General features: G+C 33.5%; 1 protein-coding gene across 3 annotated transcripts in view; it reads left to right on the top strand.

The window, feature by feature from the left end:
- LOC129229383 (tropomyosin-like) overlaps nt 1-18,876 on the top strand; it is a 131,936-nt gene that overhangs the window by 68,209 nt on the left and 44,851 nt on the right. The window contains exon 1 of one of the 3 annotated variants that reach the window (XM_054863679.1): nt 1,223-1,475. The exons of the other annotated variants lie outside the window; for them this stretch is intronic. Within the exon in view, the coding sequence (XP_054719654.1) occupies nt 1,335-1,475 (141 nt within the window). The 5' untranslated portion in view covers nt 1,223-1,334. Of the gene's footprint in view, nt 1-1,222; nt 1,476-18,876 lie in introns of those variants that run through there. 3 annotated transcript variants of the gene reach the window in all.

The raw sequence follows: 18,876 nt of genomic DNA, 5'->3' as shown, positions 1-18,876 counted from the left end.
ATTCGATTTCACAAATTTTTTTTTCGCCATTATATCTTGGGCCACCCTAATATATATATATATATATATATATATATATATATATATATATATATATATATATATATATATATATATATATATATATATATATATATATATGTGTGTGTGTGTGTGTGTGTGTAATCGCTTGGAATTTTTTCCTTTTCTTCTTTTTTTTTCCCTTTCTCTTCTCTCTTCTTTTTCTCTTTTTTTTTTGAGACTAACTTTTCGGGGGGGGGGGGGGGTTGTCCCCAAACCCCCCCCCTTAGCTACGCCCCAGTATACATATATATAAAGAAGGGCTTGCAACGCTGAATCAATTGCGCCACCAATGGCAGATCAGGGTTTTTTTTTTTTTTAAAGACCTCCTAGAATGATTTCCAACTTTTTTTGTGTGCAAAAATGATGGTCAACTAACGAAATCGTATTTTAAGAAGCATAAATTTAATAATAGGTTATCCCTTTTCAATTTCTCAGTGTTCCCATTCTTCAAAATTTCTAACTTTTTTTAGGTGTGAAAGGGAGCATTTTTTTAAAAAAATATTTTATGTAGTTGCGAAGTTTGAATTTTTAAAGAAAAAGGTCTGTTAAAAATTCAAACTAATTTTCTGGTCTAAAATCTTGTTTAACGAAGCACAAAAATTCTAAAATGAACATTTTTCGATCAATAAATGTTAATGCTTTTAATATTTGAATGTTTTTGCCTGAAAAATAATCTTGGATACTAATAAAGAAACGCTGTGGGACGAAAAGGTCAGAAAACGAAAGAGGATTGAATGAGGAGGCCATTATAACAACAAAAGTTTTATTTTTACGAAACAAGTTTCATCACTTCTTTTTCCCCCACTGTTCATTTTGAGACTGGCTACGTATCTTCATTTTGGCCCCCTTAATATTTCATCTACAATGATTTGGAAAAGTCTAATTCTGCAAAAAAAAATGTTAGAGTCAGAGAATTAATGTGAATGAAAGATTTTAAAACTCTATACTTATCCAACTGACACATTTTCACTACGTTCGTATTTTTAAAACTTTATATACTTATTTTTTATCGGATGTAAAGAGAAAATGTAAAATAATTTTTTAACGTTTAAAGTACATGGAGGTGATCTTTTTTAAAAAAATAATCACTGCAACCGCGAACCGGCAGTTCCAAAACGTAACTCACAAGAATTCAGCTTTCGCCGTTGGCAACACTCAATCACGCCCTTTTTGGCTTGCTTATCGTGTCACCCGCGTTTGTGTCACTTTAATAATTCTTCACAGCTTTCCAGTACTTTCCGTGTAGTTTCAAATCCTCTAAATTCGCAAAAATGACTACAATTCAGCAAGGTACCCTCTTGGAAGTCTTAAAGAAAAAAATGCGCAGTATGAAAGAAGAACTTGAAGTAGCTAAAGAAAATGTTGATGAAGCTCAGGCACGCCTTCAAGTGGAAATTCGCCGTCGGGAAGAGGTGAGATTTTAACCGCTGTACATAAATATCGCCGGTTTGCAGACAAATACGTTTGTTTTTTCGATTCACTTTGCATTTTTGTGCCAATTGTGCCAGAAAATATTACATAGAGGTGGTTGTATATATGTGAGAGTTGGTTTTCAAAATAGTTGTCAGTTTCTTCAAGTAATTTAGTTTAATCCCTATTAAAGGGGCTCATTCTGCAATTGCGTTTGTAAAAATGAACGAATATTTTAATTGATACTTTACAATCTATTTCCGTTGTCCTTACATTTTTGTTCAATATATTTTTGCCAAATTATAATGTTTAACAAAAATATTTTGCAGTTTCTGTTTTCAGTTTGTCAAGACTTCTTTAAATTTCTGTGATCTGCTTCCTGATTCAAAATGTATGGGTTGTTCCACATCCAAAGTGCGATACATTTAAGTTATCTGTCCAGATCAATGTTTTAAAGATATAGATGTATTCAGGGACATAATAACTGGGAAAGCTTTGGTTCCCCTGATCAAAATTCTTGCCTAACATCTGTTTCCGGTACATTGTTTAAAACCTGGATGCAATAGCGTAGTTGAATATTTCTAGGGAATTTTCACCATCAAAGATGGGTTGAGTTGACCCGCTAAAAGACTATGTTCCTTGGATCCCCATCAATAGCTTCCTCTATTTTAATATACAGTTCCTATGCCACTAGTTGTTTAGGCAGTGTAACAGGCCCAATTGATTCATTTTTGTAGTTTATATTCATTGTATGGGCATTTTTGTTACTTGTAAACTGGATAACGGTCTGTTTTCTTTTTATTAGAGTTGCATTGAACATCACATTTTGCCTAATACTGTATATCTGGTTTAATTGTTTTAGCTGTAGTATTTTATTTTTTGCTAATTTAAGATTAGGGCGATTCTACGAAAAATTCGCCACTTTGTCCTGCAAGTGACGATTCATATATTTCATTAAGAAGTAACAATTTCAATGAGTAATGACAAAACTTTTTGCTTAAAAAATCACACATAAGTTTGTTATTTGTTGAGCAAAAAAAAAAAAAAATTAGTTTATCATTTTAAAGTATTTTTAATGAAACATATTAGGTGTCGGGTGCGGTACAAAATGACTTTTCTGTGGAATGGCGCATTAATCTTTTTTGTGTCTTAAGTGTGAAATTTAAATACAGTTATATTTAAAATCCTTATTTATTTATATTAAAAGCTTATCAGTTGAAAATAAATAAAAAAAATAAATCCTTCCAAAAGCAAATCAATATTCTAAATGGCTAATTTGGTTTATGTTTAGGCAATGGTTGCGGCACCGACCGCCAGAAATGCAATGAAGTACCGACCTCCTCCGCATGCGTAGAGTAGAAATTACTGCCTTGGGGTCGGGATTGTTTTATGAACCCGACCAAGGGGGGGGGGGGGGCATTACGATGGGTGGGATCTAATTTCAACAGCCGACCAATGATATTCTATGCGGTCGGACGAATTATGTATGGCCGACCACACAAATTAAGATACTTTTCCAATGACCATGCTAAGCGGTCGGACGAAATATGTATGGCCAACCACACAAATTAAGATTCTTTCCCAATGACATTCTAAGCGTTCAGACGAGTAATATATGGCCGACTACGCAAATTAAGCTATATACGGCGAGCAAATGATAGTTCTGGAAATAATATAGATATTAAAACGGCATACACAATCTGTAATTATGCTTTAATCATAATTCAATTATTCGCTGCGATACATCGACCATCTCCGACCCATGCCCTCGAGTGCCGCTGCTTTGGGTCGGACATGATTAAAATAGACCTTATGGAATTCTATGGAGGTTGGATGTATAATATGAGACTTAATATGAATTTCCAGTGAAATACTATATTTAGCGATAATTTAATAAGAATTAAGGTAGATTTACGGCGACAAACGGACTTGTGTCACCGCCATTCGTATAATACAGCAGGAATTCTTTTCCGAACTCTGACTCATGCTCTCGAGCGTGAAAATCTAGGGAGGTCAGAAGTGTAATATATGACTTACAGTAACGGATTTTAGGTGTGGGGGGGGGGGAGAGACAGGGGGCCCGTGCCCCCCCCCTCCCGAAAAGGATGAATTAATTTCACTATTTTATTTATTACTTTTTAATTCACCTTTCATTTTCATTTTTTACGAAGTTAGTTAAAAAGAACACAAGATATTTTGAACAAAAGCATTTTTGTTTGCTAAAGAAGTATTACTGGAGTCACGGGCCTAGAGTTGCAGAATACATTTAACTCACTGGTTTCGAATTCAAGAGACTGTATTATCGCAATTCGCACACTAATACTTCTTTGATAGAAATCAATAATCAACATTGTTTTTAAAAAATATGTAGACACACCTAAAAGTCACTTTGATCCTTGAACCTATTTGCAAAATAATAGATTTCTTTTTCAACTCACAAAAAAATGCAAAGTGAAAGAATTTCTTGGAAAAACCATGATTTTTAATGGAAACGGCATGCAGTATCAATATGTTATCTTATGACTGAGCTTTTTTCAAAATAAAAGATTGGAAATTTGTTTTGAAAATTACAGTACAGAAAGAAAGAACGTTGTATTTCATAATAAATATTTCATTGAAACAATTTTAATTTTCGGTAGTAATTTTGAACCTTAAAAAAATAATGGAAATTTTTCCCTTTTTTTTCATGGGACAAAGTGAAGAATGAAATAATTTTCTAATGAAATATTTTCTATTTGATTGTAAAAATTATTTTTGATCAGTAAATAAAATTTTGAATGAATAACTGAAAAGAAAATGGAACAATAAATGAATTAATTAATGTATGACAGAAAATAAATGAATGAGTAAATGAGTGAATAACTAAGAAAATAATAGAATTAATGAATAAATAAGTGAATTACTAAAGGAAGGACTGTAAATGAATTGATTCACACATGAATACGTAAGTGCTTCAGTAAATAACTGAGTGAGTAAACGGAGTAAGCTATTTCACTTTGCCCCACAGGTAATTGTCATGGAGGACTACTTGAGAAAAATATTTAGAACATAAATAAGCTTAATATTAATTAATAAATATTGTACTTCATATTAGAAGGTCTCAATGCTTAAAATGTTAATAACAAGAACTTTTTTATTTTGTAATATAAAAAAAAATTGATTTTCAATAATCATTGCAATAAGAGTATCTATGTTTGAAAATTGCCTGTATTATCATATGCTTCAATATTTGGCGATATTTTTTTTCCCGACTGGAATAGACTACATATGCAACTACAATGCTGAAATATTACCACATTGCAAAGGCATACAGGCGTGCGTCTGCAATGATCCACCAATGTTGACTTTTTTTTAATTTGTAGTTTGCTATCAAAATCTCTGTGTAAATTCAAATTGGAAAAGTGAAACATTCAAAAACACTAAAAAATTTTTACTTTCAACATCCTTCACACACAGTTCTTAGGTAAAAAAACATAAAATAAGCTAATCTGTTGCAGCAAATATCAATACTTCCATCAAAAATGGTCAAATAATTTACAAAATGGAGGCATTTAAAGTACAAGTTAAATAAAAGATTTTGTACAAATATCTTGCAACTGTATTTAAGAGCTCGGAGATAAACATATTACTAGCAACTTTTTTATCACAGACATATTTTTTTTTGATTTTACAGGTTAAACACATTGTACATATTCTAATAAAATTGAACTATGAAGTCTATTATGCATCTATTTACACGACAAACAAAACCACGTGTTTTTTGGGGCTGTTTTCACACTCTGACATTTGAAATGTGACCACAGTAAACAACAATCACATCGCACAGAATTTGAATTTTCTATGTCTTTGTGACACACTGAACACATCCAGATGTTTAATTTTCTCTTTCTTTCAACCACACTCGTTACGGCAATCCATCTTTCATTAGTAAAAAATGGGCGAATCAAATACAAGTCAGCATCGCTATCTAGTGCTCCACAATGTATCTTTTCTGGTTGATGCTCTACGTGCCTTTGAGATTAAGTCACCTTTAATGGCCTTGTTTCTTAATGTCATCTGATGTAAACCATGATAACATGACACTGATTTTTTCTGAAGAATGCTTCTTTACAAACGGCAATGGCTTATGGTGTCTTTTGTTTGGCAGCCCAATGGCAGTCATGGTGAACCCCTTGGGTCTGCCATGGCATTTAACTATAGGCGGCAATTTGATCTCTCCAATTACAGTTGGCTTCAAGTTTCTAAACCCTGGACACTGTTTCCTTGGCGGCTAGAAGTATGAAATAAATACATTAGTTATTATAGGTAAAAAGTATTTAAAACAAAAAATTCTAACATTTGGTAATATAACTACAGGAAGAAACCAATAAAAGTACACTTTTTTCCTAAGCCCTTTTCATGTTTTATCAAGAGCATACCAACCCTTCTTCTGTTCTATTTTGCAGAAGAAAAAATGCCTGAAATATCACTAATCTTCATATTTTATCTGCTGGCATCTACATGCTTTTCTTCCAACTCTTTAAATTTCCTTTTAGCAGAAGGCAGGTGTGGTTTGCGTTCTCACTCAGACTTTTTCCAGGTACCCCTTCTACTTTTCCTGGAACAGACATCCCCTGATCCTACAGCAGAAAATATTATGAAATGTTTACTCTCTTTGTTGATTCTCAGAAGATCAACGATGGGGCTTGAATGAAACAATCTCTCTCCCCCCTTCACAGATGACCAGACCCCTTCCCATACCCTTTTAAGCCCCCCTGGGAAGAAGAAAGAACTTACTTTTGTACCCAACTGATAAGCCTGTCTGAATTCTGATTCTGAGAATCTCATTTATTACTCTCTTTGCCTAGGTGTTTGCTTCTCCTTTTATTTATGGGGCCGTTTTCAGGGTGAAATTCTGGGGACAATGACAATGCTTGGACGTTTTTATGACCAATCGCTGGGGAAATGAAATTGCTGGATATGATGGGGTCTGATAAGATGCTTGTGATATCTTTTTAAAAACACAGGGAGCAATTCCTTATTCTTGAAAAGGGCAGCGGTGCATTTTGCGCCCTAAATGAAGGGCAGGGCACTGCGCCCTTCAAAAACGGCCTAGCGGGAACACTAATGACGATGAATTTGTGTTGGCTGGAGTTTATCGCCGACTTGGTGTTTGCCAGAGTTTCCTTGACTCTGAAATTTTTTGAATTTTTAGTGGTTAACTGCATTGACTTGCATAGTTGATGATGATGGCTGAGATATAGCAAGAGAATGTAATTTGAACAATTCGGCTGACTTTACATATCTGAACAGTTTTCTTTAATTATAGTTCAAGTTCTCTGAGGAGGCGTTCGTGTAAGACATCCCGTACCCCTTGAATGATATCTTTAATGTTGCAATCATAAGCATGATCGAATTAACACTGATCATCTTGTAACTTGATTTCGATCACGAAGGAATCAAAGTTTTGTCTAGGCTTCTGTTGCATGTCGTTAAATACAAACGTTGCTAGAGTAACATTACGATAATGTTTGTAATGTTCGTCAAATTTGTCTAAAACGTGTTTAACAGTTCTGGTCTGCTCTGTTGCAAGTGCGGGAAAGTCAAACATTAGGTAGTCCTTGTAGGATGATTTAACAACCACACTGAGTAACAACGCGATATGTGTTTCGTCATCTTCTTTATTGTATTTAACGGTAGTTTCGAAAAGTTCATACTTTTGTCTCCAGTCATTCCATGCCTTTGCTGGGTTGTCACCAGGAATAAATGTTTCCATTTGGAGAAATTAATGGGCCATTCTGTGGATGCTAGTTGGCCAACACAACGAATAATATGAAAAAAATTACTGTAACTTAGAAGGAATATGCATTTGAAATACTTCGGACACCATGATGTATATGTTGATGTATTTATATGATTATGGAATAATGAAATACATGTGATTAATCCAGATTATGTTTATTGGTGCTACGATGCAAACACAGCATGATGGAGGATGTAAACAACGAACATATTGGTCAGGGAGTGGTTATAGTCATAGTGGTAGAAAACAATTACAATTAATGCAGATACATGACAATGTTAAACTGAATTATATCTGATAGATTATCAAAAATAGTTAGTACAATAACAATCGGCTTTTTACATGAAATGAAATGTATATTGCTTGGTTGATTATTATGTGAAATTAAAGCATCAAGACTTACCTACTAGCATTCCTTTAATACCAAGTCATTGACTTTCAATTCAACTTTAGTTAAGATCATTAAAAGCAAACTTTCTTAGTTCTGGAACTTCTAAACAATCTTAATTTAGCTTGTTCTTTTAACTATACAAAATATTTTTAAAAAAAATTAAAAAATGAGGGGAAAGAAAAGTTATAATTCGAAATACACCTATTTGGGAGAAATATGGAGGGAAAAAGTCCAATTAACTAAACATAATTCGTCACACATCCTAAATTTACCAAAATATGAGGCTAGGAATATCAACTTAACTACAATTTTAGGAGAGTTCCTTGGTTTCAATGGCATAGTTTAAGAACCCCAGAATTTGTGGAAAATAGACTTTTAATGCAAAGATATTGTTTTTATAAACGCAGATTGGTTGTCCCACATGTGACAGTATCCAAGCCCGATTAAGATATCAGGAGGCCAGACACTTTTTCGGGGCCCTCCTGTAGTCAAACCTTACAGTTTCATCCCTTTGCTAAGATCACTTTAACCTTTGGGGGGGGGGGGGGGGGGGGGCTAGGCCGTGGTCAAGTTGGCCTATTCAGTAATCAGGCCCAGACGGTATGTAAAAAAACTTATAAAATTTTTAGCACAATATGTCTTCAATAGTTAGGGTTATAAAGCATTATGTATTTTTAACGCTAAAAATAATTTTTAGAGTGAAATGATTAAATTAAATTTTTCAAAGTATGCATTTCATAGCATTTGTTCATGATTCAACTAAAGAGCTACGATAGCATGAAAATTTGGAAAAGCAAAACTAAAATTGTTTCATTGAATTTAAAGTGTCCACGGTTCTTGACAGTTCTTGTTGGAGAAATTTTCTTTACAATATTCTGTGTCTTATATGTGATGCAGTCGGAAGGAACTGGCCAGTTATACATCCCTAATGTTCCTTTTGCTTCATTCATTACAGATATTTGAATCTTGTGAGGACTTTTTATTATTTCTTCTAAGTATGTTTTGGAATCAGACATAACCACCACCCAGTCCCGACGGCATAGATTGAAATTTTTAGCTTCATCCTTTTCATCACAGATACATTCCGTGATAAGTTTGTTTTGGAGGGGACATTTCGAGTTGGGTATCATACATAATATAAGCAATTTAAAATAGATTGAAGGCAAAGGTTTTTGTTTCAAATTATTATGAAAAACTAAGCTCATATAAATTTAGAAGTGGAAATAATATGCATAAGCTACTTTAATATAAAATAAAAACAAAACTTATTATGTTATTTTTTAATTTCGAGTTTCTCTGCTCTACTTCTATATTTGAATGACTAAAACATTTTTTATTTAAAATAGTTAATTATTTTCAAGAAAACAATGTATTTGAAATTTTTGAGAATCAAGTTAAATATATTTAATTTTTTATAAATAAGTAACCTGTTCTGAAGGGACAGAATGGCTATTTTGTTCTATGCTAGCTAAATATATGAAAGAAATAAAAACTTACTTTTTAATGATAATTTGAAGCAAAAATATTTATGAATATTTTCAATACATTCTAAAAGTTTATAATTTTTTTATCATCAAACACAGGTTCAGGCAAAATTTTAACAATTAGTGAATCACAAAAACTTCTGTCTTCTTTTTCAGGAAAAGCAAATACATTCCCTAAATCATTGACTTTCTTTAGAAACATGACTTCAATATTGTGCTGATCTATTGCAGTTACTTGCCTTACAAATAATCTCTCTATTCCGAACAGTTTTTAAATTAACCATGGCAAAATTTCCTGTAATGCAATCAGTATTGTTCTCAGTCATTCTGCTTTTGCTGTAAATTAGCATTCTTGCTCTCATTCAAATGTTCAGACTAAACTTGATTAATCTAATTATTTTGCTTTTTATCCTTTGTTAAAGTATAAAGGGTGAATTAGTAAATACTTTAAATTTATTTTCACCTAAAGGCTCTGCATAATGCGAAGTATAAGGCACCGATTTCTCTATCTTCTGCCATCTACTTCTAAGCTGTTCCCGATAAAGATTTTTTTTTCATTTCTAGAGAAAATAATGCAACAACTTTTGTACTGTGCTCTTTTGTAACCTCATAAAACTCAGCAGCATCAATTATGACAATTTTGATTTTGCAAGATTTTTGAATTCACATATCTTTTCAACTGTGCAGAATCTTGGTCCTTATCTCTGCAGAGTCCTTTGAGAGATATCTGAACTTCAGTATTTTTAACTAAAGTACTTGCTGGATCTGAATCTCTTTGCAATCAGTTTTGTTTGACTAAAAACGTTTTACATTTCCTCCAATGCACCTTTCCCATATGAGGTGGCAAAATATTTCCAGATGAAATTTTTATAATATTTCTGTTTTAAGAAAGAAGCTTCACCGTGAATTTGTTTTTGAACTATGAAGAAGGTTCATCACTCCATATGATTTATGAATTATACAGAAGAAACTGATTTTTATAATTTGAGTTATCAATGTCCTATTGTGCTCTGTTATCGTAGCTATTGTACAGTTCAGAAAATTTCTTTATACTTATACTGTCACCAATTGTCAATAAAGTACTCCTTAATTTTAACAGCTACATACTTTTTCATTTGATGGTCAGCATAAGATCTTTTAACGATTCAAAATTGCTGACATCTAACCCCTCTAGCCATTGTTCAAGGAATTTCTTACTTTCAAAGCAAAATCCTTCCAGATTCCTTCTACACGCTAGTCAAATGAACAAATTTTGGCGAAAAGCTTCCGCATTTCATTTAAATTTATTCAGCAAAATTTGTTTGTACTCGTAGTCTTGACTTTTCTTCAGGCTACCGAACAATTGACTGCACAATGTCTATTGACAGCAAACTCAACAAGCAGTATAACAAATTAGTTTGAACAAAATCTGCCTTTTTTACCTGTCGTTCAGAAGTTGGTAAATATAAACTTAGTCCGATTTTTGTGATCGAATTTCGGAATAAATTTAACATTCAAAATTGTCTTTTGACGTTCAAAATCCTGATTTTACATTTGGAGCAGCCCCCTGTTGTGGGAGAGACTTCAACCTGAACCTTTCTAGTTCAAAATCTTTCTTTTCGTTCTCAATTATGTTTTAATGACTTCCAGGTCCTTCATACTTGTTGAAATGAGTTCTCTTAAATGTTTATCTCAAATCCGGAGTTAAGATTAACTTTAGCTGTTTTATTAATTCTTGGAGATCAGATTTAGTTTTATTTTAAAAAACCAAAATTAGAACAATTGAATTTAAAAAAAAAAAGGAAATATTGCAAACAAGAAAAGAAACAGACAACTAATTATTTAAAAATTTAGAGACATGAATCCAAGAAAAAAAAATATATGGTCATTGCAGGTAATAATTTGCACAATAAAATGCAGTTAACACACGGTAACCGTCCCACTCAAAAATGAATAGGGTACTCACCAATTGTGGAAAGGACTTCCTTCAAGGGCATATCCAACACATATTTCAGTGAAAAAAACATAATGATCCGTACAGAACTCACTTGTGGGTTGCCTCAAAGAAACTTCTTATTCACATGTCGGGTCCTGATAGCCAATTTTTCTAAATATTAATTCAACCTTTTACCCACTACCAGGAAAAATAAGTTATCAAAAGTGCCAGTGCCACTAACTTGCAATTTCCACCAATCTATGGTTTCCATAAATGATCTTTGTCTAGTCTGCAGTATTCTTTACAATTCCTTTTTCAGCCCATACTTAACTCTAAACATTTCTTTTTACAACAGCACCAATTCCATCAACAGCTCTTTTTCCGTGAGCTGTAGAAAAGAATATCCAACTAAGTTTGTTAAATTTATAATGCAATTTAATCGTATACATGTTTGAATTGCATTTTCGTTTAGATTGTCTAGCACAACCATCAGAAAAAATGCTTACTTTTTTCACAGATGTGTTGGTCTTCCAAAACTTTGCTTAGAAATGGATTTGATGGGATCTGATCACTTTGTTCTCCGAAAAAAAACTCAAAACATCTTTATTCCCAGAAGATTTATATTGCACTCTTAAATTTAGATGGAATCTTTGAAAATGAGTTTTTAAATTTTTAAGTAAGAGAACCTCTTTGCTTGAATGACAACCTACTTTTTCATTTTGTGCCCTCATCAAAGTAAATACGTGAAGCACTTGCAAAAATAAAATATTACAATGATGGGAAGTTGGGAAACGCAGCACAAAATAAGCCAGTCGATAATCCCCAAATCATGTTCGGATTAGGGGGAAATTTCAACCACTAAGGGAAGAGAAATAGAAAATGACTAATGTGGGAGGTTACTTGTTTATTATCCCCCAAAAGAGTTTTATGTACTTAAAATGCCCTCAAAACATGTATTTTCACCTTTTCCAAGCATAAACCCTTCTTCCTTATAAATTTCTTAAGTCTTCCTCTCTATAGATATCATAAGATGAGTAATGAAGTATGTATTTAACTACGGTAACTGGAGTATTTAATGTGAAGATCAATAACTTCTGAGAAGAAACACATTCGAAATTATTCACCAATTTTTTTTTTGTATATTGAACACAAAAACCTATTATAAGTTACATTAAATTTTAGAACTGTACAAATTTTAAAAAAAAGCGAAGGAAAAGAAATCTCTATTTTCCCAACAAGACAACATTTTAATATACCCCAGAATCATAGCATTTTCTTTCTTGTTGCTCTAAAAATTCAGTTCTTAGAGTCTTGCTCTCCGAGCACTATGAGATGAGGCAAAGCTGCATTTCTCAGCAATGTTTATTGCTGTATTATCCACTCCATCAAGTCCAGTCCACAGTTTCCTCCAGCATAGGAATCAACATTTTTGGTGCATCATTAAAGAGACATCTAGCAATATTAGTTGCTATCTCAGCAATTTGCACCTCACAGCCAGACACTTTCGGACAGTATTTCCAAATGAGGGGATTCAAAGACTGTTTGGTATTTTGAGTTCTCCCTCCAAGACATCTTTTCAACAGTTTTGAATGCAATAGCTCTGCAAAAGTAGGTTTTATTGCTGCACACACAGCTTCTGGCAAGCTATGTATGAAATCCAAAGCAGTTCTTGAATTTACTGCTCGGTTGTAGGCACACCTTGACGAAGCACCTGTTGGGCTAAACACATTCTGCGGGTTCTTTTTCCATGCTTCCAGAGTGATTCCATATTGCCCCCATGATAAATGGATATTTTTAAAAATTAACTCTTAGGTTATGTGATCCTTTCTTCCAATGGTTTTGCCGACAGTTTCTTTTTGCTGTATGAATTTTAAAATTTCAGCAACCTCGTCCCAAGCTTCTTTTTTAACATGCCCCACACATTCAATTTTTTGTATCGGGCAGGTTTTACCATAAGGCATACCTTCAGCCAAAGACGGTTAGGTTTTTTGTCCCCATCACTGATTTAGTTTGTATATTTAACACTGAAGGTTTTCTGAATGCTTGAAAATGCTCAGCGTGCCATTGATTTCCATCTTCCATACGATCCAGTATGATTTTTTTACAGTGCTTTTTATAACTGCTGGTCCATGCTTTGTATCTTGGCCCGATCTTAGGCCCTTTGTAGCTTGAGCAAGCTTTGCAGAAAGTTGACAACACTTCTGTGTTGAGGACCTTCCCCAATTCCGCATCAAGCACAGTGCATACACCAACAGTTGATGTGTGGCCCCTAGTCATCCAATTACCGTCTCCACTTACAGTTAACTTGTCGGGATCATGGGTCAAAGATTTCTGTGAGCAAGCTGCATTTTGCGTATTCAATTTACTTATCGGCTTTGTTGCATCTGCAATTCTCTCATTGATAGCGTCATATGCTTTTTGTGCTACTGGCATAGGCAGGCACATTATCGAATAGAATGTTTTAATGTCATTCAGACCTTTCCCAATGCAGCGAATGGCAAAAACAGCTCTCCGGTAAACTTCAGGTATATTTTTTGGAGCAAGTTACAACTAATTAAGAAGACAAATGTTGCTGAAATGTTTCACAAATCTCAATTTTGCCATTGCAATTTGTGCAGCAAATAATAGTGCGAATTTCAGAAAATACTATGCAAAAAATCAATTAATATGTAGCCTTGGACATTGTCAGAGATTGACACTGACCTATTTTAAACAGCTGCTGGTGTTGCAGACCACTTCTTCGCTTTAGAGCTCTGTTTTGGTTCCTTACACTCAAAAATACCACTCTTTTTTTTATTGCATCCAACTTTCTCTACATACATATTCCCTTGAAATCTTTTCCCATTTGGTCTAGAACCAGAAGCTCTCTTTGGTTTTGCATCTATGTTTTGAATTTGCAAAATATACAAAAAAACTTTTGTGTATAAAACAGAGAATAAGATTGGAAAAAACGAGCGTAATAGCTATGGTTTCAAATGTAAACAATTCTAGCACGAGCTGAGTTGAGTTACTGAGTTATTTAAAACATAAACTGTTGGAAATAAATAAATTCAAAGACTTTACATGTAGCTGAAGAGAACTTGCAAAAGTATCCTGCTGTATCCTGTCAAATGCAAATTCCGAAAGTAAGCAAATACAGTCAAACCTCCATATATCGAACTTCCACATATCAAAATTTTCTATATATCGAAATCCCAGCAAATTTCTATGTTCATTACATAGAAAAATTGTTTCTATGTATCGAAAAAATCTCTATATATCGAATTTTTTTCGAGACATTCGTAGATTTTTTTTCCACTTTAGACTGTTTGTCTCATGAAAAATGAAGGTTAGGGGAGAAAATTATGCTTATTAATGGTTGCTACGAAACTCATAAGGAATCTCGGGTTGAGGGGTGTGTAGATAGGTCGTTGTTTCGTTCTGGAGTTCTTAAATTCCCTCAAGTTTTTTTGAAATCTTAGTTGTAACTAGTAACATTGTAAAATCAGTTTCAAGTTCTCCCTTTTGTCTGCTGATTATCATTCCTAGTCTTTTTAGCTGCAGTAAAAATCATTCAAGTTAAGTTGATTAGTTTTTTACTTTTCTTTCGATTACATTGTCAAAATGAAAATCCCCTAATGTTGCAAATCAAGTTGAATTGAAAAATGAAGATGTATGAAGGTGCAAAAATGTAATTTCTGTTATTTTTTTAATTATTAACTTTTATTTAATACGATGCTCATATCAATTAGAAATTGGGTTTCATACACATAAATTAGTTTTAATTTTAATGTTTTAGGAGACTTTTAGGATAAAATAAAATTGTTTCTATATATCGAAATTTCTATACATCGAATTTTTTTCTGACAATTTGCTACTTCGATATATGGAGGTCCGACTGTATATTTTATTGAATACCTCGGGAAATTTTTCTCTCATAGAGAGAAAAGAGAATTGAGAACTAGGCTCATCTAAAAATTTAATATTTGTAACGTCAGTGTTAATATTTCAATTGCTTCATTAAAAATCTTTTTAACTTATTAACTGTTAGTTTCGTGTGATCAAGAGTATCATATACAATTCAAAAGCTTTTGGGTTTGATTTTCATCTTATCCGTTCATGTTTTGAACATGCTGCATTTTCGGCAAAATCAACTTGGAAAACAAAGTTTTCTGTGAAATTTAACTTGTGAAAAGCTTCTGCTTTTGATCTATGTGCAGGAAATTTTTTTTTAAACATATTAAAAGGCTCTCCAAATGTCTTTTACTGTATTTGAGATCTCTATTTTACAAATCTTTCCTTTTTTTTGCCATTAATAACTAGTTTGTGTAAGCTTTCTGAATACATGCAATCTCTTTCAGAAAGGTTGTATATGATTTGCTCAATGAAAGTAGGAAAATCAATACTCAAGTTGTTTAATGGAAAGTAAGCAAGTATACGAGGGCAAATCAAAAAGTCTTTGCGCCTATATTTTTAGACAAAATACGGCTGTGAATACAAAGCGAACATATACATTAACAGCAGTGACCGTCCCTTGAACTGTATCTGTCTTTTGCTCCGATGAGCAACTGTCAGTCATTTAAGATGGCGGTTGTTCTTCAGACGTCAGCAGCGAAGTGTTATTCATTTTCTATCGAGCAAGGGACAAATGCTCATAGCAATTCAGAGGGAAATGCACTCCACCTATGGGAAAAAGTCTCTCTTTGAGGTGGACAATGTCTTTATCCTCCACGAAAATGCGCCACATGTGTCAGTCCAAACTGTCGTGTCTCTAAGCTCCAGTCATTTCACTGGGAGAGTCTGAAACACCCACCTTACAGCCCAGACCTTGCTCCTAGTGATTTTTACGTTTTTGGTCCACTGAAGACGTTTCTGGGAGGACAGAGCTCACATGCGACGAAGTAGCGAGGGACGCGGTGGTTCCTGTTAGCAAAATTCTTTTTCTCGAATTTCCTAACTTTTAATGTTCATGTAGCAATCTTGAAAGAAAACCAAGTTTAAAATCTCATGGTTTATTTGAACACTAAACAATTCTAAAACAAACATAACTATTTACAAGATAACTAAAAAGGCAAAATCGCCTAAGACAAAAAGAATAAACGAGCTTTCCTATGGGCATTTATCACAACTGCCAACTAACGCATTCTTTCAAACGCACATGTCTTATACACACTGACTTGGTACGTGTCAATCGCATCAGCCAGCTCCCAGCCGACATGCACAGAACGAATTTGAATGGGAATTGATCATTGTTTTCAATAGCCAACAGTTCCACAGGCAGCCGGAAGAATTCTACCACAGGGAGATCTCTAATTTAGTGCTGCAATGGGACAAATATCTGAACTGGTGTGGTGACTAGGTAGAGTAATACTGTAAGATAGGTACATTTGTAAAAACCTGTATGTACCTATTTTTGGCAAATAAAAAATAGGCTCAAAGACCTTTTGATTTGTCCTGATGCATGCTAGAAAATATCTCAGATTACGGCTATGTTTATGACTTCACATCACCTTATAGCAGCTGTACACTTTATTACCAAAACCCCCATGCAATTAAACTATAAAATACTTATTAAGATGTTTATAAAAGATATTTTTTCTTACATATTGAAACCACAAACATTTGCACATGGGTATTTTTCAGGTTAAGGCATTTTTGAAATTGAAATGGTTTAAAAAAAAAGTGTTCTCTTCTAAATGTGTATCTGTACATGTTTCTTAAATCTAAATAACAATTATAATTTTTAGCCAAAATATGCAGTGCACTATAATATATTCTCAAATATTAAAGATGTTTCTTAGTACTATGTCATAGCTTAAAACAAGGTTTAAGTAAAAAATCAGTAACGAAAAACAAATCTAAGATAATGTATCCTGTTAAACAATTTTTTCTTCTAATAATGAAATTGTATTTTCACAAGTTATAATTTATGAAATTATATGCAATATCGTTGCATTTTTGGTCAACGTTTGGACATGGGAGTTTCAAAACTAGGTCCTCCTTATCAATGACACTCAGGTTGTCTGCTTTTGGCCATGAGAATTTTTTTGTTCCAATATTTTGTAGTGGCATCTGCACCTTGTTTGACTGTTTAAAGTGTTCACTAAACTCATTTATTTGAACATTTATTCAAATATGACATTAAGTTACTGTACAATAAAATATACAAACATAAGATACAGGCATCAATAAATCACCCTACCCGTCAGAGCTAGCACACAATGCCGCTGTTCTCTATTGCACATGGGTAGTCTCTCTCTCTCAAAACATCCCTTCCCTCATCCGCATCAGAGCACCAGGCTAAATTCACTCGTGTGACTCTCATTTGACCGTTGCTTTGAAATGGTCTCATGACGCAGCAGTGGGTACAGTCAATCACCCCGATGCATCCAGCTATAGTGTTGCTGGACTTAAACGCTGTTGCTCACCAAATCAGGCAACAATATTAGTTCTGGCATTAGTACCATCGCATAGCTGCCAACTTGTACAATTTAACCACACATTGTAAGATTTTCAGACGTTTTGTACGGTTTTATGGCAGATTTGTACGATTTTTAGGTTTTTAGTCGCTCTGACGCATTACACATCGCTCATAACAAATTCTATTTTGCTATTATGCACAGCGATGTGTTTATGAGAATTACACGTTCAGGGGCCAATCCAGGATATTTTTCTCGCTACCTATTTTTTTTTGAACGTATTGCATCATTCTATTTTTGTGAAAGTTTTTTCTTTTAATCAGCATTGTTTTTGTGAACTTTTAGAGGCATCCTAATTTTGTAAAAGAGAAGTAGAACAAGTGAAATTTTAGCTTGAAAAGTGTAAATGTCATCTAGTATTATTTTTAACAGGTTTCGTTTCTTGGGGGGGGGGGGGGGGGGGGCTAAAAACCTAAGAAGTACCAAAAATACCATCGTAATTTCAGCTTAATGGGCTATGTACTGTGTACAATATTGGAAATTATGAGAAAAACGGTTCCCCAAAACATGTTAAAAGATTGCGATAATATTGCATAAATACACTTTGGCAAGAAACAGCTAAAAATTAGTTAAAATACCACAAAAAGGTTGCTATTTAAGCGATTGTTCATATAAACCTGCTTAGAATTTTATGTTATAAGTAAATTTTGTTTTAAACAGAGAAACAAATTTTATATTTTAAAATGCGAATTTTTGTGAAATTTTCGATGTTTTTGTGAAATTACCTGATTTTATTACTTGATTTTTGTGAAAGTACCTATTTCAAAACAAGATTTTTGTGAAGGTACCGAAAAACGGTAGCAAAATCATCCTATATTGGGCCCTGCACGTGGTGTGCAGAAGTTTGCTATTCATGTAAGTTGAACTAGACACAGCTGCGTTTTTCTTTATCGGATAACAGCATGGAGAACATTTTAATCTGTAAGAGCTTACAGAAAAACTATTGTTTTGAACAAGTTTTTGATAGACAATTTTTGAAAGCTGCGAAGTCGGCAACTTTTCAAAGTTTTAGTTAAAATAAATAAAAGTTTATTTACTTATTTTTAAATTTATTTTAATTTTTTTGGCTTATAAAAGCACAGATCAAGTAAAGGATAAGATTTGAAAATATTATCATACTTTAAAATTTTATATTTTGTTTTCCAATGGTCAAAAAGCGTAGAAATATAGCTACCTCGTAAATTGTAAGAATTTTTAAGTTGGCATGTTGGCAGTTATGCCACCGTTATAGCTCTGCTGACAGCATTGATGCTTTTGCTGATAGACATTTGACCTACTTGTAGACTGAAGTCTGCCGTCAGCTGGTATCCCCATGTGCATGGAATTTAAGGGCTATTAGCATCTGTTGAGAGAAAAATGTTTGTCAATGCAAA

The sequence above is a fragment of the Uloborus diversus genome, chromosome 9 (assembly GCF_026930045.1).
Source record: "Uloborus diversus isolate 005 chromosome 9, Udiv.v.3.1, whole genome shotgun sequence".
Lineage (NCBI taxonomy): Eukaryota > Metazoa > Arthropoda > Arachnida > Araneae > Uloboridae > Uloborus > Uloborus diversus.
The sequence above is the reverse complement of the archived record's forward strand: the minus strand, read 5'-3'. Positions and strand labels throughout refer to the sequence as shown.